The 27,674-nt window shown below is 37.4% G+C and overlaps 1 protein-coding gene across 1 annotated transcript in view; it reads right to left on the reverse strand.

Annotated features, from left to right (window-relative positions):
- The window catches only part of LOC150108087 (multiple PDZ domain protein-like), an 859,697-nt gene that overhangs the window by 394,126 nt on the left and 437,897 nt on the right, over positions 1-27,674 (reverse strand). Inside the window, exon 15 of the mRNA XM_090415962.1 lies at positions 12,547-12,748. Within this exon, the coding sequence (XP_090272088.1) occupies positions 12,547-12,748 (202 nt within the window). The remainder of the gene's footprint in view (positions 1-12,546; positions 12,749-27,674) is intronic.

The raw sequence follows: 27,674 nt of genomic DNA on the forward strand, positions 1-27,674 counted from the left end.
GCATTCTGATAAGAGACGTTCACAAGGTATCCACTATATCCATACTTGTTGATTTGCTCAGTAGAGGGTGTAGCATTATTCATTGCTCCATAACACAGCTTTCCAAGCTTAACATCCCACTGTACACGTTCTCTGCACAACTGAAGATGACGCTTCTTGTTGCTCCAGGTAATGTGGGACATGCATATTGCAGTCCTTCCATGAAAACTATGTTGTGCACCTCAGTTTCTGAATATTTTTGTGCGGATTTGTGTTCCAGTTTAAGCTTGGAATTCTGCATTCATTGCATTGGCCAATGCACTGAATTATTTCTAACACCCTACAGTCAAGTTTAGTGAGTGTGGTAGGTCATCCGCTGCAGGTAGCACTTGCAGATGACTCCCCGCACTTCCATCTTGGTATAGTATCATTGATTGTTGACTTGGGAATACTGATGGCCAAATTTATCAAACAGATAGGCCTGTAACATGGCATCCTATTACACCTCTTTCAAACTCCATCAGTTCCCTTCTTGCAGCAATTTTACCCAGACACAGTTGCACTGACTTGGGAGCATCATAAATTATACCGCTACAAACATGTGACTCGTTACATGGCACGATGCACCTTGCCGATAGGGGGTGTCTGCTGACTTCTTTTCATCATCATCATCAAATTCCTGCCATGTACCCAGAAGGGGTGTACTGGATATGATAGTACTACATGAAAAAATTATATCGTTACTAACTTCCTATCTACAATTTTCCTCCAAATCAGTCTGTTACTTGTCAAGACTCCAACATTATCAGATCTTATATTTCTATCGTCTAAGGCACTTTGTACCATATCAATCCAGCTATATCTTGGTCTTCCTCTGGGTCGTTTTCCTGCCAACCTGGCAGAGAACACTTGTTTTGCTAATCTTTCCTTGCCCATTCTGTTTAGGTGACCATACCACCTGAGATTAGCTCTGCTAACGCATTCCTGGATGCAGACAATGTCAAGTTCATTCCTAATATCCTCATTTTTAATATGATATTGCCATTGATGCCATCTATTCACGCCTATAATCTTTCTCAGGACTCTCATATCTGCGGTCTCAAGTCTTTGGTCAAGTGTTTTACTTCTGACCCAGCTCTCAGATCCATAAGTTAAAACTGGTTTGAACACTGTCTTGTATACAGCTAATTTAGTGTTCCGACTAATTTCTCTCTTATTCCATATGAATTTATTCAATTGACTTCCTACCATACCAGCTTTGCTGATTCTGTTGTCTATTTCTATATTTAATTTACCATCTTCAGTAAAAATCGGGCCTAAGTAGCTGAAATGTTTTACTTGTTCCACAGGTTCTCCATTCACAACACAGTTGACATTTTCAATGATTCTGCCTATTTTCATTGTCTTTGTCTTTTTATTGCTGACCTTCATACCATATCTATTACAACAGCTATTCAATTTAGTCAGAGAATCTTGCAGACTTGTAGCGGATTTATTTAGAAGTATAACATCATCCGCATAAAGCAAAGAGCTCACATTAACATCTCCAATTTTGATATCATGTTTAATACCACTTTCCTTCATAATGTGATCCATATAGATAATGAATAACAGAGGGGATAATGTACATCCTTGTCTCACACCACATTTAACATTAAACCATCTTTCTGTACTTCCTTCAATTCTAACTGCTGACTTACAACTCAAATAAAGACTAAGTATTGCTTGATATAATGCCCCATTGACACCATATAATTGCAGCATATTGAATATCTTCTCTCTTGGCACCTTATCATATGCCTTTTCCAAATCGACAAAATTTAAATATAGATCTTTGTTATATTCCCATGCTCTCTCGACTATTTGTCGTAAAGTGAAGATCTGATCCTGACAGCCTCTGTTTGGCCTGAATCCAGCTTGTTCTTCACCAAGCTTTTCTTCCACAATTCTTGTCAACCGTTTCTCAAGTATACTTGCATAGATTTTGCCAGGAACACTCAGTAGGGAAATACCTCTGTAATTCTCACATTCAGTTTTATTTCCCTTTTTATATATGGGTACTATGAGAGCTCTACTCCAATCATCGGGAATTCGTCCCTCTGTCCAGGCTTTCTGAACTATGCAGTGCAGCCACTGTAAGACTCTTATACCACCATACTTCAGCATTTCTGGTCGAATATCATCTACTCCAGCTGCCTTTCCACATTTCAGGCCTTTGATGGCTTTTTCTACTTCAAGTATGGATATGTATTCCTGCTTGCATGCCTGGTCAGTGTTTTTTACCACTGTGCTGACATCACTGCTTGCTTCATTTAGCAGTTTTTCAAAGTAATTACTCCATACTTCAAGGATATCTTTTATTCCAGTTTTCATGTCACCTTTATCATCTCTAACTCCTTTTACAGCACTCTTTCCTCCGTTCCTAAGCTTCTTCAACAACCTCCAGAATATTCTGCCACTTTCTTGATATTTATTTTCTATATTCTTGCCAAAGTCCTCCCATGACTTTTATTTATCTAGTTTTACACAGTGTTTAGCATTCTTGCATTTGTCTCTATATTCTCTAAGAGCACAAGCTGACTTATTTGACATGAACTTTTGATATGCTTTCTTCTTTTCCTTCACTGCCTCTTTAACTTCCTGTGTCCACCAGGGAGTTCTGATTTTTCTATCCTTGCAGACAACCTCACCACATGCCTCTCTGGCTGAATCAATCAGTGTTTTCTTGAAGGCGTGCCACTGAATCTCCAAGGTTTGGTTCTTGTTCTCAAACTCTTTCATTTTTTCTTCAATAATATTTCTGTATTTTAGTCTACAGTTCACATCTGAGAGCTGCTCAACTTTTATTCGCTTTAAAACTTTGTTACATGTTATTCTTTTCAGTATGAAATTCAATTTTATCCTGCTCAAGACTAAATAGTGATCACTTCCAATTTCAAATCCTCTGTACACTCTGGTGTCCTGCACCAGGCAGAAAACATCACTATCAACAATAACATAGTCAATGAGACTTTTCTTATTCCTTGCCTCTTCTCTCCATGTGATTTGTGCACATTTTTATGTTGGAACATGGTGTTAGTAATAACCAGTCCATGTCCTGAGCAGAAATCCAACAGATCTTTGCCATTATTATTAGCTTTGCTCTTTTCTCCAAATTTTCCCAAAATATTTTTGTATGTCTCACAATCATTTCCTACTCTGCTATTTAGATCCCCAACAAGGATCAACTTTTCATTTTTCATTGTGTCAGTTGCTTTTTCTAAAGCATCAAAAAAATTCCTCCACTTCTACCTTAGTAGAACCTTCTGTGGGACCATAGGCACAAATAAGTCTGTTGACTTCTTTTCAAGCAGTGTATATTCATGTTATATAAAATTTCTACTGAGTTGGATAATTGAATTAATTGAAATAGTTGAAATAATTGAGATAATTGAAATTGTATACTTGAAAATTCTTCAAAATTCTGGTATAATGACCACATGATGAGAATCTATATTAAAATAAACTTCAATCAGCATACAATAGCTTGACTAGTTTTATGTGCTAACAGGTAGTCGTCAGGAGTGTACTTATCAAGAGAAAATACCTGGAAATGTATAATATATTACTGTAGACAATAGAAAAGGATGCAACACATGAAAATTAAAATTAACAACGAATGCATGCAACCAGTTCTATATTTTCTTTTCTACATCTTTAAAATGTTTTGGCATGCAAATTTGTCCAGTACGCTCCATGTGAACCAAAATAAATACAGCATAAGCAATGAATCTTGTCTCATAGAGACCTGGCTTCTTGAAGGGAGAGTAAGAAGATTTCTGAGGCCGCAAGAACCTAGAGATCTTGTGCAGCTGAGTGAAAGCCACTTTTATGTCATAATTTCAGAGAATTGCAGGAACTTTGCCATCTTTCCTTATATCTACATTGCAGATATAAGGAAGGGCGATTGCCTACACCTTTGAAGTCTTGCTTATTTTAATTTTGATCCAAAATCCAGGTGATCATTCTGTGTACATATCCATTAATGGAAAGAGTATGGTTCAGGTAACAAAGTTTTTATTTCTCTTTTATGTGTGGAGTAGATTTTTTGCTTGGAGAGTAGTGAATGAGTGGAATGGGTTGCCAAAATTAGACGTGAGTGACCTCACAATGGATGAGTTTAAGGAGAGGTATGATAGATATTGTGCGTATGAAGTTTGGTGTGGGTCTCACATGATGAGTCTTCTGATGCCATGGAGATATCCATACAATAATAATAATAATAATATATTAAAAACATAGATATTAGGAAGAAATTACATTTTTTAGCATCCTAGAATGTGCAGAGTGCAGAATTAGCAGAGATAACCTAAGGTGGTTAGCAAAACAACCCCCCCCCCACACACACACATTTCCAATATGGCAGGAAAAAGACAAAGATGTAGGTGGATTTAAACGGTAAAAAGTGTCTTAAAAAGCTTTGATATAACATCTGATGATAGTAGAGTCCATGAAGATAGCTTGATTTGGAGGGAAACTTGGAAGTTTTTTCACTTGGATATGCTATAAATTAAACATACCAAGAAATTATATACTTGGTTTAATCCTTTATCCAAGTGTAAGCAAACAAAGTTTGCACCTGAAATATAATCAGCACTAGGACAACTCATATATAGAAACTAATGACTTTATTATTATTATTCGTGACACCTCCAAGGAGTCCGAAGACTCATTGCAGGAGGACACCTATTGTACAACTCTCCGTCTTCACTACTACACCGAACCTCTACTACCAATAATCAACATCAGCGCCATCTACTGGCCACCACCACCGCCACAACTAGTATTTTTTATTTTTTTATTTTTGTCTGTAAATTGCATGTGTTCTGAAGGGCCGATTTGTATGCATGTGGGATGAAAAACCCGAGTTTCCAGGAGAAAAAACCCTGCTACCTCCATATGAGATCGGCTAACTAACCTTCGATTGAAAACGTCCATATAAAGATTCCTCCTGTCATGACGAGAATCGAACTTAGGCCTTTTCTGATCGAAGGGTGCAATGTACTGTCGTTCTTCCAATTGCACTATGGAGGCGCTGAGACTTCAGCTACGGAGACTTCATATCACTTGCCTTAGTATCCCATAATGCAAAGCACATATCCTGACAAGTATGTATGATGCTATGCATTATGGGAAGGGTCACTATCCAGAGAGGTTTTAACCTTTATTGAAGTGTCATCAGTGGGAACCAGACCCAGAGGTGATATGAAGGTTGAAGTAATGTAGAAGTCATATTTTCATATATGAGTTGCAAAAAGGTGTCACAGCTTATTATTATTAAAATACTCTCGATTAGAGATAGTAGTTGTTTTTCCACTTGGTTATGCTGTAAATTAAACATACCAAGAAATGATATACTTGGTTTTTTATCCAAGTGTAAGCAAACAAAGTTTGTGCCTGAAATATAATCAGCACTAGGGCAACTCGTATATAGAAACTAATGACTTCACATCACTTGCCTTAGTATCCCATAATGCAAAGCACATATCCTTATGGGTATGTATGATGCATACCCGTAAGGATGATACTGATGTCTGGAATTGCAAATGTTGCTACACAGACAATAATCTCTTAGATACATCATCACTTCAATGATAGGCATTTGACTGATTGCCTTCAGCATTAAATTTTGCAAAATGGTTAAAAAGTATTCCAATCAGCCTGGATAATTTTCCACATGGGTATCTATGCAAGAGAATACAGTTCGTGTGAGAGCATAGTGCAAATTACAAGAAAATGATCAATTCCACCTATGTTCTCTTTCACATTCAACATAATCAGAAGAAGAATCGTAGGAGAGTAGAGTGTAAGATCTATTGTAGAATATGAACAGATATTCATAATATGCAAGAAGATATTAAGAAGGGAGAGTTTATTATTGTCAAGCATATGCTTAACAATACAGCCTCATCCAATCATTTGGTATTAACTCACAGAGTTTGTGTCCATTAAACACACACATAAGAAGTATGTGCTGTACAAGGCTATCAAGGTTGATCCCATTTATTCAGAAGCCAGTAGTAATTATATGAAACATAATGTAATAAGAAATTCCATTTGGCTACCACTTCCACAGCAATATTCAGCTGGAGTGGTGAGTAGAATTTTTTATATACAATAAAGCATGGCCAGTAAGGGAAATATCTTTAGCATCTACTATGATAAAGAGAAGGTTATCAGGTTTACAAACTTTGGGTATCCATACCTCAACAGAGAAATAAAGACTATAGTTTAGTTAATTCAGGCACCACAAGGAAATAATAATATTTAATTTTAATATATATATTTTTTCCCTAAGTGTTGTGGAATATTTTAGTATAATTAGATTCAAGGCAATGAATATCATTAACAATGAAAAGACCTTCCATATAACATTGGAATTTATTATTATTATAAAAACCTCCATGGAGTCAAAGACTCATAGTGAGAGGTCCACTGTAATACACACAGATTGTCATACTGTGCCTTAAATATATTCACTGTCTCTGCACACACCACACTCTCAGGCAAAGCATTCCAATCACTCACCACTCTCCATGCAAAAAACCTGCTCCTCACTCCCTTGCTCACACCCTCCTTATACAGCTTCCAGGAATGACCTCTTGTTCTCCTGCTACCCTCACCCATTCTGTGCAAAACCTCCCCGACGTTAATCTGGTATTTAACCACTTAACAGCTTATATGTCTCAATCATATCCCCCCTCCTCCTCCTTTTATCCACCAATTTCTGCAAATTGCATTTTGTCAATCTGTCTTCATACTCTACATTCCAGAGACCAGAAACCACCTTAGTCGATCGCCTCTGAACTTTTTCCAACGCAATTTCATCTTTTTGAAAACCAGGTGACCAGATCTGTGCACAGTAATCCACATGTGGCCTGATCAAAGCCTTATACAAAGGAACCATAACATCCTTACTTCTACAAGTCAATGTCCTCTGCATCATTCCCATTATTCGCTGTGTTGTCTTCACTATTTTAGTAACATGCCCCCGAAATTTTAGGTCCTTGTCTACAATCACTCCCAGATCTCTCATTTCCTCTACCTCTTCCATGATATTTGCACCGACTGTGTACTTTACATCCCATCTCTGCTTCCCAAATTTCAAAACCATACACTTTGAAACATTGAATTGACATCCCCACTTATTTACCCATTCAGACAGTGTATTCAAGTCCTCTTGCAAAGCGACAGCATCCACACTACTCCTGATAGCTCTGCCCAACTTTGCATCATCTGCAAACAACTGTACATCACCATTCAGACCTCTCCAGATATCATTTACATACAAATTAAACAGCAATGGACCCAAAACAGACCCTTGAGGTACACCACTAGTAACTTTCCTCTTCTGGGATATCGCTCCTCCATAGACAACTCACTGATACCTATCAGACAACCAATCTCCAATCCAGTGAACCAATCTACTGTTCAGCCCTATCCGTTCCAATTTAATTACCAGCTTGTCATATGGCAATTTATCAAATGCCTTTGCAAAATCTAAATATACCACTGTATATGCAATACCCTTATCCAACGCATTTGTCACTTTATTATAAAAAGTAAGCAGGTAGCTAAAGCACAATTTTCCTTTAGTAAATCCATGCTGGCCACCAAAGAGTATTTTTCTGTTGTCAAAACAATTCTGAACTTTATTCCTAACTAACTTCTCTAATACCTTGACCACAACTCCAGACACACAGACTGGTCTATAATTCAAAGCCTTACTCTTATCACCTGCCTAATGAATTGGAACAATTTTACCCTCTTTCCACTCTTTTGGAACTTGACCCAGTGAGAGACTCATGTTGAAAAGATATACAAAAGCTGTTGTTAACTCTCTGGCACATTCCCTCAAGACACGTGGTGAAATAGCATCAAGTCAGGGTTTAAGACAGGGTACATGTGGAATTATCGGGCTGGAAAGTATGACAAGCTTAGGAGTTTGATTGGTTCAGTGCCATGGCATGTACAACTGCAAGGACTAGAAGTTGATAGTGCATGGGAGGTAGTTAAGAAGTGCTTGCATGAAGCAATGGCTGACTGTATACCTAGAGTCCGAATAATAAATCAAGTAGTGGTTAAATGGATGAATAACACCATTAAGCTTGAGCTGCAAAAAAAGAAACAACTATGGAGGGAATTTAAGGAGAAGGGTGACCGGCAGGCACATGAACGGTATAAAGTGCAGGCCAGAAGGGTGACGAGTGTGGTAAGAAAAGCAAAAAAGGATTACGAAAGAACATTGGCCATGCAGGCTAAAGAGAATCCTAAACAGCTTTTTAGATATGTAGCAAGTAAAAGGTAAAATGTACATGGCAGATTGATTTTAAAGAATGCCGATGGTAGGGAGGTAACTGAATCAGTTGAAATAGTTGAGTTACTGAGTGAGCACTTTGCAAGAGTATATCATCCAGGTGGTGACAGTGCAGAAACGAATAAACCAGTAGATTATACGGGAATTGTGGTTAATGAAGTGGAGGTGAGTAGTCTATTGCATAACCTCAATGTCAATACATCTGTGGGATTGGATGGTATACCAGCTCGTGTTGTACGAGAAGCAGCTAAAGAATTGTCAGTACCCTTGACCATTTTGTTTAATTTGAGTCTCGGGTCTGGGTTAGTCCCGAGCGGGTGGAAAGAGGGGAAAATAGTTCCACTGCATAAAGGTGGTTCCAAGACTGCTGTTGAAAATTACCGACCGATTAGCATATCAGGAATCAATGTCAAGGTCTTAGAGAAATTAGTCAAGAAAAAAATACAGGATTGGATAGATGAAAATGGGATATTGTATGGGGGACAACATGGTTTTGTGAAGGGTAGATCATGCCTCAGTAACTTGCTCACGTTTTATAACACAGTGACGGCTGAACTGGATAGGGGTAATGGGTTTACAGTGATACTACTGGACCTTGCCAAGGCCTTTGATAGGATACCACATGGAACCCTAATCAGTAAACTGGAGCAGATGGGGATAGATATAGGGTTGGTGAGATGGATAGGAGGGTGGTTGAAGGAGAGATATCAAAGAGTGGTTTATTCAGGAGTGGAGTCTAAAAGACGTCTTGTGACTAGTGGAGTGCCACAGGGCTCTGTTCTTGGACCACTGCTTTTCAATTTGTTCATCAATGATATTGGAAAGGATCTGAGAGGAAGTGTTCACTTGTTTGCTGATGATGCAAAGTTGGGTAGAGCAATTGTGAGTGCACAGGATGTCAAAATTTTACAGGATGATTTGGAGAGTTTGGAGGACTGGGCTATGAAAAATGGATGTCAATTTAATGTGGCAAAGTGTAAGGTTATGCACTTTGGGGTGAAAAGAATAGCAGCAGTATATCGCATTGGTGGAACCATACTCCAGGAGATTGATAAGGCCAGGGATTTGGGAGTGTTGGTGGATAGGGAGTTGAAGTTTAGGGGGCACATTGCAAAAGTAACTAAAACAGCTCACCAAATCACTTGGCTTCTGAAAAATACTTTAACATGCAGAGACGAACAAGTTGTTGTTCCTCTGTATCGAGCCTTGATAAGACCCCATCTGGACTTCTGTGCCCACTTATGGGCACCAGGGTTTCTTCGTGATGGGGAGGAAATGGAGAGGGTCCAGAGACGAGTGACCAAGATGATAGCAGATCTGTGGAATGAACCTTATGAGAATAGGGTGAAGATTTGTGGGTTGCAGAAATTGGACGATAGGCGAAGGAGGGGTGATATGATTGAGACATTCAAATTACTGAAGGGTTTTTATAAGATTGATCCAGAAGATATTTTTGAAAATAGGACTGGTGGTGGGAGGACTAGGGGCCATGCATGGAAGCTGGGCAAGAGCGTGGTTGACAAGGGTGTTAGAGCTAGGTTCTTTACTTGGAGAGTGGTAAATGAGTGGAATAAGCTTCCAGAGTCTGTTGTGGGTGCTACGACCGTGAATGAGTTCAAGGCAAGGTATGATAGATACTGTGTGAATGTTGAATAGTTGTTCTTGACATGATGTTAGGGCCTCCCTCGATGAGTCTGTCAACTCCTTGGAGTTTCCCGGAACAATAATAATAATAATAATAATAAAAGTCCCACAGCCTTATTTACATCAAGTCTATTCAATTCCTCATATACCTCCTGTTCACTTACTAACAGTTCCTCCTCCTTCTCCTCTCCCACTGCTTTCAAGTTCTGCATGATGTCACATTCACAAGAATGAAATACCTTTAGAAATTGCTCACTAAATATCTCAACTATATCCTCCGCAGCGGTTATCATTCCTCCGTTTTCACCAATCAATCCCATTCTACCATAATCGTTCTTTCTTCTACCGGCGACATATCTAAAAAACTCCTTAGGATTTTTTTTTGGCCGCTTTAGCTAACTGCTGCTCATACTGCATTTTTGCTACCCTTATCAAGCTAGTCACCTTCCTCGCCTGCTCTTTGTACTTCTCATGCAACTGGTTGTTATATATACTCATTTTGTGTTTCTTCCATAATACCTTCTTCTTCCTTATTGCATACCTTATCTCTTGATTCATCCATTTTACACCCACTCTGTTTACCCTCTTGACCCTTGGAATACACTCTGATATTGCCTCCACCAAACAGTTCTTGAGTATGGCCCAAGCAGCATTGATATCCTTTCCATCCAGTTCCTCTTTCCAATTTATTATCGCAAGCTGTTTCCTGAGCTTTTCGTAATTACCAGCCTTATAATTCCACATATATCCCTTTCTAACTGACGTCCTCGAATGACTGGTCGCCCTGCACGTGATCACCTCGTGGTCACTCTCACCAACTGGTGGAAGATTTGACACCTCATTTATAATAACATCATCTGATGAGATGATCAAATCCAATACTCTTGATCCTCGTGTACCCTCTGTTACATGCTGCCTAAGGTAATCTTTCAAAAACTCCAAAAATTCATTTTCTTTACCCCCAGATGCAGTCTCTTGCTTCCAGTCTATATTACCATAATTAAAGTCGCCCATGATGATAACTCGTTTCTTGCTAGCTAGGCCAATTTGCCTATACATTTCCTTCTCATTTCCCTCCATATTACCAGGTCTATAGCAACACCCAACTAAATATTTCATCCTGTTAACTTCTACCTCACACCATACGGCCTCAAAACCGTGACCACTATTTGCACCTTACAATTCCACCTTAGATGGGCACAACTCATCTGCTACCATTAACAGTACTCCTCCTCCCTTTCTTCCCTGTCTATCTTCACGAAAAATATCATATCCGTTCATCTCTATTCTTGTCAGAATGTCATCGTCATCTAACTACGTCTCACTTATACCAACAATTTTGGGGCGAACAGACTCGAGCAAAGCAACAATTTCGTTACCCTTATTTTGAATACTTCTAGCATTAGTGAATAAACATAATAAATCATTACTGCTTCTACAAGTCCTAAGAACATCACTCCTACGATGTGACTCTTCAATACCTTCCCCTGTCACTTCCTCTATATTACCACCAATTCTACAACTTTCTTCACACCTAAACTCTATTAATTGCAAAGTAGAGATGATATCCCCCTCTTGAAACCTGAAATGAACTGGAAGATGATTCTGATATTTGGAGGAATATATAATGAAAAAAACTGGTTTACTATTTCTTTATTTAGTTTTGAGAGACGGACATTCATCCGATGTTGAAAGTTTATTTTTCACTTGGTTAGACTATCATAAATTTAGTTTAATCCTTTATCCAAGTGTGAGCACACAAAGTTTGTGCCTGAAAGTGTTGTACCACCTTACCCCAGTCCTGAAGATACTTTCAGGTGCAAACTTTGTTTGCTCACACTTGGATAAAGGATTAAACTAAATTTATTATAGACTTTCATCCATTAGCAAATCTCCCCCCCCCCTCTCTCTCTCTCAGCTACAAAACAGCATCATGATAAAGTTCCACAAAAATGCTATTTTAAAGGAGATCTGCAATAGCAATAGCAAATGTTTCTTTATAAAGACTAGACCACTGATTCCCATGAGTTCATTACAGTTAAAGGGGGAGTGACAAAAAAAGATATAGAGAAAGCTCAGTAGAGCTAAATTAAGGAAATGCAAATATTGTCGCCCTTTCTATAGACATACTGAATAATTCAAGATAGTATTCCAGCATGTTTCACATTTTTCCTAGATCTGCTATAGGTGTTCTGGTTTGTACCTGAAAACTGCATCACATAAATATTTATCAGAAGTGTGCGTACATTTACTAACTATATGCCACCATAGTTATACTCACGATAATAAACAGTTATATATACAACCATCAATTATAACAGAAAAGTATATTTTACAAGCATGCATAGAGTTGTAAATATGTAATTTTAGATAAGCATTTCAGTTACTTTACATTGTTCAGGATTTTTTTTTGGTGATGACCTCAAAAACATAATTCAGCTGACAATAAAGGAAATGAAAACAGAGAGAAATGAATTAACTAAATCTGTATTAAATCTTTATGCAATTCAGAAAATAATCATCATAAAAATCATAACAATTAATAGTACGTGTCAAATAAAACTTACAAAATATCTGTACTTAAAAGTTCGGTTCTCCTTAGAATTGCTCTAGCTTGAGATCTAGTAATGTTCCTCATATTTTCATTATTTACAGAGAGCAAGTAATCCCCCACTTGAACAGTCCCATCTTTTTCAACAGCACTATCTGGTTTTATGGACTTCACCACTATTCCGCTGATGCCTTTATTTGCAACATCGACTACAATTCCTAAAATTCATATTATGAAGTTAAATAGTAATAATAATGATAAATAATAAATTATATATAATAATAATCCAATAACAATAATAATGAAAATAACTTTCTTTCAAATATTCCACATGAAAGAAAGTTATTTTCATTATTATTATTATTACTACTACCACTAGAGATGCTCAGGAACTCATCAAGGGAAGACATATCACTCACACCACCAGTTGTCATGCCTTCTCTTGAATACATTCACACAATCCACATTCACTACCTTCAAAGGCAAGGAAAGCCAAGCCATTCCAATCATTTACTGTGGTATGAAAGAAAAATCTAGCTCCCCCCCTTTTCCTAACTGCATTTCATTCTCTCCCCATCCTCCATAAAATGAAAAATTTCATCTATTGGTATCCTGTATGATTCCATCAGAAGTCTGTACATCGATATCATACATACCCTTATTTTCCCTGTTTACCACTGTTTGAACTCCACAAATACTCAATCTATTCTCTAACTCTGCATTACACAGTTTCAATATCATGCTTACCAATCTGCTTTACACACTTCCACTGTATCTGCACAACCTTGTTAAATTGTGAATGAAGCTATGTTATGTAATTTATTATTTTTCATTCACATTTAACATTGCTTATTAAATATTAATCATGGTTTATATAAAATTGTTTATTATTCCTTGATTAAGAATTACTAATTAAATATTTACTCAAAACCTGACCTATTATTAACTTATAAAATAATAAAATGTATAGAATCTTGTATAACTAAATATATATGGTGTAACGTAAAGTGTTATTTTATATTTAAATGTATACGTAATCAAAAAGTTGAAGAAATAGCTTAAATATTATATTGTTCTTATTTGTGAAATATTTAATGTTATGTAATCACTCATGTAGCAGTAATATAGCATACATTACATTGGCGAAATGTTTACGCTTAGTCTATTGTCATGGAAACGCACGCGTAAACAACCACGAGTGGAGTAGAACGTGGCGTTCGAACGTAAGGTGGGAGTGAAGGTCATATAGATAGAGAGATATAGGGAAAAAGGAAAAGAAGAGGGGAGGTCATAGATAAGATAGAGAGGAAGAGAAGAATTATTATTAAGAAGGAGGAGAGAGTTTTGCGGAACCAAGATTATATAATCCTCAGGGCAGAGATTTATGAGTATAGTGTTCGGAAGTGAACCTATAAGTAGTGAAACATAAAGTTTAATGTTATAAGCGAAAACTGCTGTTGTTATGAAGAAAGGTTGATACCGTAATCAGATAAAAGGAAACTGGACAGTCAATGCGAAAATACTGATTAGTTCTAGTTAATCTGGATTACGATTAAATTCTATGTTGCCCTAGGAAAAAGTTATATTGGTTACTTGGAGAAAAGTGAACAGGAAAAGATATTAGTACCTAATTACTGTTGTTTGGAATAGTGAAGTGCGACTTACAGTAATACAGTTTAAACTATGGAGAATATTTGTTATGTGTGTTCCGCTAATGTTAATTAAGTTAATTCATAAGTGCTCTCTCAATAATTTGATGTATTGAAGAATTTGTCTGGTAAGAGTAGTTGTATAAGTTTCTCTATTCTAGCATTAACTGTAATATACCTCCGATGCTCAAGGTCCGGGAATATATTTGCTTGCAATATAGCTTACGTAGTTTATTGCCTGCTGTGAATATAAACATTGAGCTGATAGATTTGTGAAGACTGAATAAAGTGTGAAATTGTTATATTAACTTGAGATAAGAAGATTTGTGTTTTTTGAGACTGTGAATAGTATATGAAAGTTAGAACATTGAATTAGCATCAGTGACCTAAGAAGATGTGTTAAGTTAATTGTATAGTTCCATTTTAAAATAGAGTTCTTGTATTTGTTGACCATATCATATATTAAATGTTTTATTTTGTTGATCTAAATATTGTGTTTGCCTGAATTCCTTATTATTGCACCGTTCATAAATATTCGAATCTTGCGGGAACCCCAAGTAAAAATGATAATAGATGATTCGGCCTAATGAGATGACTGTTAACTTAATTTAGAACTGATCCTACTATTTATATAGACTAATCTAAGAATAGGGTGGCGCAGTATAAATATAAATTTCCCTACTTTTGGATCGGTGATCATTTCGTAATTAGTTGTATTATTCATAAAGGTGACTTGAAACTAGATAGATTTAGAACACGACAGAAGGAGCCGTCACGACAATGCTTACCAATCTGCTTTACACACTTCCACTGTATCTGCACAACCTTGGAAACCAGGCAACCAGAACTATGCACAATAGTCATATGAGGATGCATCAGAGCCAAGTAGAGAGACAAAATGAATTCCTTATACATGACGGAATTGAAGCTTATACTCTTGTAGTTAAAATCTTCTATCAATCATTCTTCTTACACTTGCCAAGCTCAAATGCATAAACATCACCTGCTCCCCACCCCTCTATGCTCCTTGGCTGGTAGCAACACCCCACTAAATATCCTGTCCTGCCCACCTGTATCTCGCACCACTGGAGGACATAGGACATAGTCAATAAACACTTTATTGGAGTATTTCATCCTGGAGAAGTCAGTTTTAATCCTAAAGGGAAAGGGCAGGATCGAGGTTTAGAGGTGCAAGAGGAGAGGGTGTTCCAAATATTGAGTACACTGGATATCAGTAAAGTTGTGGGACTGAATGCCCATAACCCATAATCAAAACCTATAGTGAAATTGAGAGAATGTGCTACAGAACTAACAGCTCCGTTGACCTGACTTTTCAACGAAAGTGTGGCTACGGGCAAAGGTATCCAAGAATGGAAAGAAGGTAAGATAGTGCCATTGCATAAGGGTGATAGCAGACTGGAAGCGTCTAATTATAGGCCACTTTGGGTTTCATCAGTAGTTGTTAAGATCTTGGAGAAATTAGTAAGGGACCATATACAGCATTGGGCAGATGAGGGTACTGTTATCTGTGAGAGTCAACATGGATTTGTTAAGAGGTGGTCTTGCTTTAGTAATATGACTGCCTTTTATAATAAAGTGACAAGAGCAGTTGATGAGGGAAAGGCGTATACTGCTATTTTTTTGGATTTTGCAAAGGCATTCAACAGAGTACCACATGATAAGCTGATATTTAAGTTTCAGCACATGGGTTTAGATGTCGGGTTAGTCAACTGGGTTCATGATTGACTATCTGACAAGTATCGGAGAGTTGTGTATGGTGGGACAACATTAAGGAAGCAGAATGTTACAAGTGGGGTTCCACAGGGCTCAGTTCTGCATTGAACAATACAGAACTGGGACCTGTATTGATTAACCTTTATATCAATGACATTGTCAATGGATTGCAGGGAGATATTCAGTTGTTTGCAGATGATGTGCAGGTGGGAAGGGTTATTAGTAATAGTGCAGATGTGGCAGCCCTGGAAGAGGATTTAAATAAACTAGGAAGATGGGCAAATGAATCGGGGTATTGGTTTAATGCAGCAAAATGTAAAGTCTTGAAGTTTGGGACACATCGATGGAAGGCTGCATACTTCATTGGAGGAGCTGTACTGGAGGAAGTAGGAGAGACTAGAGATCTGGGAGTGATGAGTGATAGAAAACTGAAATTCAGGGAACATATTGCAAAAGTGGTGAAGGTAACCCAGAGGATTGCTGCAATACCAAGAAGGATGCTGACCTGCAGAGATAAAAAAGTTATCATTCCATTGTATAAAACCCTGATCAGACCACACTTAGACTACTGTTCTCAAGTTTGAAGGGGATAAATTAACTGTGGAAAGGATACAGAGGCAAATAACAAAGATGGTTTCAGGACTGTACAATGTAATTTATGAGGAATGGCTGATGGAATGTGGACTGCAGAGTTTGGTGAATAGAAGAAGGAGAAGTGATATGATTGATACGTTTAAACTGTTGAGAGGTAGTTACAGGGTTGACATTGGGGAGGTCTTTCACTCGGTGGAACAGCAGGAAGGAATGATGACAAGGAGTCATCCCTGGAAGTTATGAAAGGAAGCTGTGAGCAAGAGGGTGAGGAGTGGTTTCTTTGCATTGAGGGTGGCTGAACCGTGGAATGCATTGCCAGAGAGAGTGGTGAGAGTAAGAAAGGTCAATGAGTTAATGAGTAGTATGATAGACTGTGTTTCTTAGGAAGGACATCCTATACTGAGTCTTTTGGAGGCCTGAATAATAATAATAATAAAAACAGTACAGAGAAACAATTAATTAATGGATCCCATATTTCATCTTAGTCACAGAGACATCATTGGGGATACAATTTTAATACAATTTTAAAGTTGTAAAATTCAACACAAGCATTCAAAGCAATAAGTGTTAACAAAAAAATAAAATAAATAAAAATAAAAAAAAGACTAAAAGAATAAAGTCATATGAGGACTGCCCTCCATTGTTGCTAATGGCTAGCCTTAGCTCTTGAGCATGCAGCCTAAAAATTAGTTTCCCAAATCCTGGTTAACACAACCATATTAATTAAGATTATGGTTGGTTTTAAAAATCTGGTGCGAATTCTATGAAAAGTTTTCAAGTTTATATTTGTTGCGGTAAAGAACAGTATTATTTTTCCATTTGATTCTGTTCGAGGTATTCAAGATATGACCATTAGACCAGACTGATCATAGCTATGGTGACAGATATATTTTTATGTTCTTCTAGGCAGATGTCCACAGATCACCCAGTATGATGATAATATAATGACTGACAAGAACAAGAAACTTTGTAAACAACTGGAACAGCAAGGGGAGGGGAGAGGATCCTTAGGGGAAAATCCAACTTCTTCAGATGAGGTTTGAATCCAACTGCATTCAAACCTCATCTGAAGAAGTTGGTTTTTCCCCTAAGATAGCTAGAACTCTAATTATGTTAGAGTTCTGACTATCTTTTCTGAAGTGCCCTGAATATGGGGAATAAAATAAAATTACTGGGGGGGGGGTGCTTAAGGGTCAAAGTTGTATAACTGAGAGGAGACCATCACATAGCCTTTAAAGGAAAAAGGAGAACCGACCATGGTGTCTGACCTAACGTCCATTGCTCATCTTCTCGTGCTAATCAGGTAGATACCCTGTTAGGTATCTACCTGGATACTGAACAAACAAGGATGGGCTGGCAATTCGGGAATTATCTAAGCAAATTGTGTTCTTATTGGCTTAAACCAAAATATAAAATGATGGTTGTATAACTCAGTTGTATAACTGAGAGGAGACCATCACATAGCCTTTAAAGGAAAAAGGAGAACCGACCATGGTGTCTGACCTAACGTCCATTGCTCATCTTCTCGTGCTAATCAGGTAGATACCCTGTTAGGTATCTATCTGGATACTGAACAAACAAGGATGGGCTGGCAATTTGGGAATTATCTAAGCAAATTGTATTCTTATTGGCTTAAACCAAAATATAAAATGATGGTACAACATGACAGAATTTCATGAAGGCTGGTGCATCGTCCGATTAAACAAAGCCCCTGTTGTTTTTGCCAGAGAACCAGGGCGAACAGAAAAAAGTAAGCTACTGGAACAAATCTTGAAACAAACCCCAACTCAACATCACCAGAGTTAAAGATCGGTACTATCAACATAAGAAGCCTGAATGGCAAAGAAATGGAGCTAGCTGAGGAATTAGATAAGTACCAGATCGACATAATGGTGTGACTGAAACAAAAAAGACAAAAACTGGTGAGATCTTTCTGAGCAATAAATACAAAATGTTATATTCAGGCAATGACAATCAAGGAAAAGAAGGAGTAGCCATAGTATTCAACACAAAATACGAAGCTAATCTTCTTGAATGGTAGTCACTCTCAAGTAGTAATGTGGGCAAATATGAGAATAGGGAACTGGACGATGAGACTTATTTGTGCCTATGATCCCACAGAAGGTTCTACTAGGAATGGAGTGGAGGAATGTTTTGAGGCTTTACAGAAAGCAACTGACACAATGAAAATTAGAAAGTTGGTTATTTTTGGGGATCTAAATAGCAAAGTAGGAAATGATTGTCAGATATACAAAAATATTTTGGGAAAATTTGGAGAAAAGAGCAAAGCTAATAATAATGGCCAATACCTGTTGGATTTCTGCTCAGGACATGGACTGGTTATTACTAACACATTGTTTCAACATAAAAATGTATACAAATTCATATGGAGGCAGGGAATAAGAAAAGTCTCATTGACTATGTTATCGTTTACAGTGATGTATAAACAATAATCAGTCTCACTGGATCCAGACACTACAGTGTACAGAGGATATGAAATTGGAAGTGATCACCATTTAGTCTTGAACATCATAAAATTGAATTTCACATTGAAAAGAACATGTAACAAAGTTTAAAGTCGATAAAAGTTGCACAGCTCTCAGATGAGAACTGTAGACTAAAGTACACAAACATTATTGAAGAAAAAAAGAAAATGTTTGAGAACAGCAACCAAACCTTGGAGATTCAGTGGCAAGACCTGAAGAAAACATTGATTGATTCAGTCAGAGAGCATGTGGTGAGATTGTCTGCAAGGATAGAAAAATAAGAATTCCATGGAAGTTAAAGGAAGTCCACAGGAAGTTAAAGAGGCAGTAAAGGAAAGGAAGAAAGCACATCAAATTTTTCTGGCAAATAAGTAAGCTTGTGCTCTTATAGAATAAAGAGACAAATGTAAGAAAGCTAAACACTGCGTAAAACCAGCTAAACAAAAGTCATGGGAGGACTTTTGCAAGAACATAGAAAATAAATATCAAGAAAATGGTGAGATATTCTGGAGGTTGTTGAAGAAGCTTAGAAATGGAGGAAAGAATGCTGTAAAAGGAGTTAGAGATGATAAAGGTGACATGAAAACAGGAGAAAAAGATATCCATGAAGTATGTAGTAATTACTTCGAAAAATTGCTAAATGAAACAAGCGGTGATAGCACAGTGGTAAAAAACACTCAACAGGCCTACAGTCAGGAATACATATCTATACTTGAAGTAGAAATAGCCATCAAAGGCTTGAAATGTGGAAAGGCAGCAGGAGTAGATGATATTCGACCAGAGATGCTGAAGTATGGTGGTATAAAAGTCTTACAGTGGCTGCACTGCATAGTTCAGAAAGCCTGGACAGAGGGACAAATTCCCAATGATTTTAGTAGAACTCTCTCATAGTACCCATATATAAAAAGGGAAATAAAACTGAATGTGAGAATTACAGAGGTATTTCCCTACTGAGTGTCCCTGGTAAGATTTATGCAGATGTATACTTGAGAAAGGGATGAAAAGGATTGTGGAAGAGAAACTTGGTGAAGAACAAACTGGATTCAGGCCAATAGAGACTGTCAGTTCAGATTTTCACTTTACAACAATTAGTTGAGAAATCATGGTAATATAACAAAGATCTGTATTAAAGTTTTGTAGATCTGGAAAAAGCATACGACTAGTGCCAAGGAGCTATTCAAAATGCTACAGTTGTATGGTGTCAGTGGGTCATATATAAAGCAATACTTACTTTATTTCAGTTGTAAGTCAGTAGTTAGAATTGAAGGAAGTACGGGAAAATGGTTTAATGTTAAATCTGGTGTCAGACAAGGATGTACATTATCCCCTCTGTTATTCATTATCTATATGGATCACATTATGAAGGAAAGGGATATTAAACCTGATATCCAAAATGGAGATATTAATGTCAGCTCTTTGCTTTATGCAGATGATGTTTACACTTCTAAATAAATTTGCTACAAGTCTGCAAGATTCCCTGACTAAACTGAATAACCATTGTAATAGATATGGTATGAAGGTCAGCATTTACAAGAGAAAAGCAATGAAAATGAAGCTGAGAAGAGGGAAGACAGTGAAGCTGGGAAGGGTTATCAGTAATAGGGCAGATGTGGCAGCTCTGCAAGAGGATTTGAATAAACTAGACAGATGGGTAAATGAATGAGGATGTAGGTTTAATGCAAAAAAAAATGTAGTGTCATGAAGTTTGGGATCCATCGATGGGAGGCTGCATACTTGATTGGAGGACCTGTACTGGAGGAAATAGGGAAGACAAGAGATCTGAGGATGATGATTTATAGATAACTGAAATTCTGGGAGTATATTGCAAAGGTGGTGAAGATAAAGCAGAGGATTGAAGATAACATAGACAGATATGATTGAGACCTTTAAACTGTTGAGAGGTAGTTACAGGATTGACACTGGGGAGTTCTTTCACTCGGTGAAACAGCGGGAAGGAGCAATGACAAGGGGCCATCCCTGGAAATTATGAAAGGAAGCTGTGAGCAAGAGGATGATGAGTGGCTTCTTTGCATGGAGGATGGTTGAACCATGAAATGCATTGCCTGAGAGAGTTGTGAGAGCAAGAATGTTCAATGAGTTCAATGAGCGGTATGATAGATTTTGTGTTTCCTAGGAAGGACTTCCCACGATGAATCTTTTGACTCCATGGAGGCCTGAATAATAATAATAATAATAATAAATAGGCAGAAGCATTGAAAATATCAACTGCATTGTGAATGGAGAACGTATAGAACAAGTAAAACATTTCAGCTACTTAGGCACGATTTTTAGTGAAAATGGTAAAAGAAATAAGGAAATAGACAACAGAATCAACAAAGCTGGTATGGTAGGAAGTCAAATGAATAAATTTATATGGAATAAGAGAGAAATTAGTGAAAACACTAAATTAGCTGTATACAAGACTGTGTTCAAACCAATTTTAACTTATGGATCTGAGGGCTGGGTTAGAAGTAAAACACTTGACCAAAGACTAGAGACTGCATATATGAGAGTCATGAGAAAAATTACGGTCGTGAACAGATGGCATCAATGGTAATATCATATTGAAAACAAGGATACTAGGAAAGAACTTGACATTGTTAACATCCAGGAATGTGTTAGCAAAGCTAATCTCAGGTGGTATGGTCAATTAAACAGAATGGGAGAGGAAAGATTACTAAAACAAGTGTTCTCTGCCAGATTGGCAGGAAAAAAACCCAGAGGAAGACCAAGATATAGGTGGATTGATACAGTAAAAGGTGCCTTAAAAGATAGAAATATAAGATCTGATAATGTTGGAGTCTTGACAGGTAACAGATTGATTGGAAGAAAATTGTAGATAGGAAGTTAGTAATGATGTAAATTTTTCATGTAGTACTATCATATCCTGTACACCCCTTGAGGGTACAAGGCAGGAATTTGATGAGGATTATGCCACAGGTATCTCTAAAGATTAAAAACAGGAGTACACCTCAATACTTCAGTTAGAAAAGCCATCAAAAACTTGAAATGTAGAAACGCACTGGAGTAGATGATCTTATTATGATGATGATTCAGACTTCCATGGAGTCACAAGATTCATCATGAGAGGCCCACTGTAGAAAACACAAAGTCTATCATAGTACTCCTTGAACCCATTGACTGTTCATGCTCTCACCACTTTAACAGGCAATGCATTCCATGGTTCAACCACCATACAATGCAGAGAAACAACTTCTCACCCTCTTGCTAACAACTTCTTTTCGTAACTTCCAAGGATGGCCCCTTGTTCTTGCTCCTTATCCCTGTTCCACTAAACAAAAGAACTTCTCATTGTCAACTCTGTATCTACCTCTCAAGAGTTTAAAAGCATAAATCATATCACCTCTTCTTCTATCTACCAAACTCTGCAGTCCACATTTCCTCAGCCTATCTTCCTAACTATCGTTGTACTCTTTCCATGGTTAATTTGTCTTCCTCAAAACCTGGGGACCAAATCTGAGCACAATGGTCCAGGTGTCGTCTGATCAGGCCTTTATACAATGGAATGACAACTCTTATCTCTGTAGGCCAACATCCTTCTCGGTATTGCAAGAATCTTGTGGATTACCTTCACAATATGATCCTTGAATTTCAGGTTACTATCAGCCATCACTACCAGATCTCTTCCCTCCACCCACTTCCTCCAGTACAGTTTCAGCAACAGGGTATGCAGTCTCCTATCAATATATGCAAAACTTTCAATTAAACTAATACACCCATTCATTTCCCCATCCATTCATTATTCAAATCCTCTTGCAGGTAGTGGTCCAAGTACTGAGCCCTGTGGGACCCACACTTGAACCATATGCTTCCTTGATACACAACTTACACAACTCCTCCATACACAACTTCCTGATACCTATCAGATAGCTAATCCCAAATCTCCAGTCTAATCTGACATCTAAACCGATGTGCTGCAACTTAAATATCAGCTTATCAAATGCCCTGTCAAATGCCTTTGTAAAATCCAAAAAAATATTCCTTTGAATGTGCCTTTTCCTCAGCAATTGCTCTTGTCATTTTATCATAAAAAGCAATGATATCATTATTAAAACAAGAGTGACCCTAACAAATCCATGCTGACCAATGACTGTTTTTATCTTTACGCAGTTTATTCAGGGCATTCAGCTGGCAGGGACAAAAATTTCTTTTGCCTATTTAAGGCTTAGCCTTAACAAAAGACATGGAAACGATTAAAAATAGTATACAATGCTTCCAATATTTCATCTCATTTACAGAAACATTGTGAGAGAATACCAAATGAGACTTGTAACACAACACACATAAGGCAGCACGCAACTAACTGAAACATGTGGACAAAAGAACCAGAGTCCTAATTAGGTGGGGTGTCCCTCTATGGATAGCTGTCAGCGGCCTAGGATGTAAACTGGGATCTCAAAGTATTAGTATTTCCCATATTTTGGGAAGTTTTATGCAACCATATTTATTTAAATAAGGCTTATTTTTAAGTTCAGCAGCAGACTGTTAAAAGTCTTTCTCTTATAAATAAAATAAAAAAAAAATCAGCTAACACCTTTTTATTCCCGTATATACAGGAAGTAGGCGAGGCCCATTTTTAGCCATATCTAACTTTTTTGGAGACTGAGTGGGCAGTTCAATCTCTACTGGTACCCAATCAGAGATAGCTGGCCCAAGGCTATCACTAATTAAGCAGCACGCAGTGAAGAGAGATGGCTCTACAGGTGCTGCCATCTTGTGGTCCCTAACACTCGTACTTAATGTCTGAAATAATGTGGGTTCTACGGTCGATTTTCTCGAGTTTATGGGACAAAAAACTCGAGTTTCCGGGAGGGAAAACCTGCTTGGCCATGCCAGAGATCGACTAACTTGGGAACTGGTCGAAAAAAGGCTTAGAAAAATTTCCTCTAGTCGCCGACTAGACTCGAAACCAAATCTTCCTTCATGCGGCCAAGCGCCGTGGTGTGCAAATGCCACATCCACTGAGCTACACAGGCGCCTCCTATAAATATATTGAATGATGATATTTTTCCAATTGATTCTGTGAGCTATATCAAAAGCATGGTCTGCAAGATATGTACATGGTGTCTTTTCTATTTGGTGTCATGGCACAGACACATTAGATATTTTTCTATATCACCTCACTTGACTTCACCCTAGAATCCAATTTACAATGGAAAAGAAAACTAATAATAGTCTGGTCTTTCTAGACACCTTGGTCACCTGCCTACCTATTGGTAACGTATCCTTTTCAGTATATAGGAAACCCACTTACACAGGCAGATTCATTCACAAGCTTTCCCATCATCTCCTCTCCAGCCAAAAGGCTGTGGGTTTGAATCCAGCCATAGGGATGAAGTTTGTGATTGTCTGCGGAAATACTAGTGGTGGTCGGCGGTAGATGGTGTTGGTGTAGTTGCTGTCAGTTGGTGGAGACATAGTCGTAGAGCAGATGCCCTCCCATGATGAGTCTTTGGACTACCTGGAGGTGTCAAATAATAATAATAAAAACATTAACCCACAGAGCTTATAACCCTTGTTCCAATGAACTCTTGTAACAAAACTCAATCATGTATACAAAATTTTCTGTCAAATGGCTACAGCTCCCACAATATCAAAAAAATAATATATCCTTCCCCCAATCCACGACCTTATCTTCAGAAAGATTTTAGTAATGCTAACATCATCACCTATGTCTGAGGCACATCAAAAAAAAAATTCCAGAATCTTAAAGAAATACAATCTTTGCACCACATGGAAGCTCCACTTGAAACTAACTACCCTTATCCACTCACTAAAGATAAATTCCTTCTCCTCTCAGTTCCAGGTGTATATAGAGTTCCTTGGTTCTGCAAGTTAGCCTACTATGGACAGATAGGAAGTTAGCTACCATCCAAATGGAAGAACATAAAAAAATGCATCTGCAGTCATGACAATTGGCAATCTGGCCTTGCAGACCATTTTTTGGATACAGCTCTTCTTCTTAATGTAGCTTCCTCAGTGAGAGGGTGCAGCACCATGTCCTTCCAGTTCTCTCTGTTGGTGGCTTTCCTTTTTTATTTCTGCATAGCCATATGATCCTGTCCATAATCTTATATTTTCAAGCCATGTCCTTCATTTTTTGCCTCGCTCCTTTTCCCATAATTTTTCCTTCTAAAACTGTTAGTATCCTCTGTCCTGCTGAACCTCTCAGTACATGTCCTGCCAATCTCATCTTTCTCTGGATCATTTTCTGTAATAAAGATCTCTGTGTTCTCATTCTCTGTAGGACATCTGTATTTGTCACATGTTCTGTCCATGGGATTTTCAGAGCTCTCCTATCGCACCACATTTCAAAGGCCATTATCTGTTGCCTTACTCTCTTCTTGAATATCCAGGTCTCACTTCCATATGTGAAAATTGGCCACACTAATGTTCTGTTCATTATTTTCTTTGTCTCGATACTCACAGAACTTCTGAGCAGATCTTTATTTTTCCAGAATGCATCTTTAGCTATGGCTGTTTGTATTTTTATTTCTTTATCTTGCTTTCCATCTGCAGTAAAGTAGGTGCCTAAATATTTGTATTCTGTTGTATGTTCAATTTTCATATTGTTTATGAATATTTCTGGCTTGGATCTGCTTTCTTTTGAGATTTTCATAAATTTGGTCTTTTTTGCATTTATATCTAATCCAAATTCTTTACCTTCTTCAATTAGTAGCTGCAGTAATTTGATTAATTTGTTTCTGTTTTCTGCTATTAGAATAGTATCATCAGCAACGGTATAAAATACAACACATAAGATTGTTGTATTTTATACCATTGATACTAATTCCTATTTTTTTGTTTTTCAATTTTTTTCATCACTGTCTCGCTATAGATATTAAATAAATTTGGTGAAAGGATACAACTTGTCTAAGTCCTCTTTTTATTTTCACTACAGAAACCTCAGAGTTAAACAGCTGCATTTTTTGTTTGGTGTAAATCATTTTTATAATCTTAAGTACATGATCTTCTATGTCTAATTTATCTAATATATTGAACATTTTATTATGTTTTACCTGGTCAAAAGTCTACAAAGCATATGTAAATGTTCCTATTTCTTTCAAGTGGTCTTTCTATTAGTATTTTTAGTTCCAAGATAGCATTAATGGTTCCCATTCCTCCTGTGAAGCCTTTCTGTTGTTCACTCAATTCACCGCTTAAGGCTCTTTCAATTTGTTTGTTAACAATGGTTAAAATAATTTTGAAAGAAAACTGGATAAATAGGCAGTGCACTGAGATAGAAGAATTACAAAATAGGAATAAAACCAGAGAAGCATTCCTAAAAGTGAAAGAACTTAATGGAAAAGCTAAACGTACAGTCTAATAACATACAGCTCACAGAATCAATTTGAAAAAGACCACCAATCTCCATCACAATAAATTTAGAAGAGAAAGACTTTTTAGAATCTCCTGCTGCTCTTAAAAATCAGCCTAATTTAAATAAATATGGTTGCACAAAACTTCTCAAAATATGGGAAACACTAATACTTTGAGATCCAATTTACATCATAGAGCACCTCACCTAGTTAGGACTCCAGTCTTTTGTTCACGTTTCAGTTAGTTTTGTGCTACTGTTGTGTGTGTGTGTGTGTTACATTCTTATTTTTTACTCCCTGATGATGTCTCTGTAACTGAGATGAAATATAGAAGCATTAAATACCATTTTTAATTGTTTCTTAGTGCTGTTTCACTCTATTAAACTTTTATAATGAAATTTGGCTTTCATTTTTGTTCAGGAGGCTATTTTACATCAAACCAACTCTTAACTATATATAAATACTTAATCTGCCCATGCTTAGAATACTGTTCACATGCTGTCCAGAAGAACAATTATATTCATAGATGATCCCTCTCTTACATATTCACTCCAATCTCTATCTCACAGGTGCAGTGTTCCAGCACTGTCTCTCTTCTACAAGTACTTCCGTGGTCATTGTTCCAGTAAATTGACAACTATCCTTCCTCCAGTTTCTGATGCACATGTTAATACAAGAGCAGCAGCTTCCCAACATAGGGATGTTGTTTACAGGTGAACAGCTTTACTGTGCAACATAAACAACATATTCTGGTAATGTGTTCCATCAACTGACAATTCTCTATGTAAAAAATTTACTCTTCTCACTCCTCTTCACCACACTCTCACATAACTTCCAGGCATGGTGTCTGGCTCTTCCCCTCTCACCTTCTACTCTCACTAACTTAAATGTCTCTATCATATCACCTCTTTTCCTCCTATCCACCAAACTCTGCAATCCACATTTCTTCTACCTCTCTCTATCCACAGCCAGCATTCTAAAGTCTTGATATTGTCTTGGTTACTCATCTCTGGACCCTCTCCAATGTTTCCACATCATATTGAAAAACAGGTGACTAAATCTGAGCACAACAGTCCAAGTGAGGTCTAACCAGTGCCTTATACGGTGGCACAACCACTTCCTTATCCCTATATGTTAGAGTACTTCTTATAACAGTGGCACTACAATGCACAGTCTTTCCAGCAGCACTTGCAATATGTCCTCTAAACTTCAGTCTACTGTCAACCATCATTCCAATTATATAGGCAGGTTAAAGGTCAAAGGCACAGCCAGTTGGGTGAATACTCTTTTCGAATTCATGCTGATATCTCATCAGTCCTTATTGTTGAATTCATATTCAGT

This window comes from Typopeltis vanoorti, chromosome 3, assembly GCF_054136105.1.
Source record: "Typopeltis vanoorti isolate ZY-2024b chromosome 3, IOZ_Tvanoo_1.0, whole genome shotgun sequence".
In the NCBI taxonomy this organism is placed as follows: domain Eukaryota; kingdom Metazoa; phylum Arthropoda; class Arachnida; order Uropygi; family Thelyphonidae; genus Typopeltis; species Typopeltis vanoorti.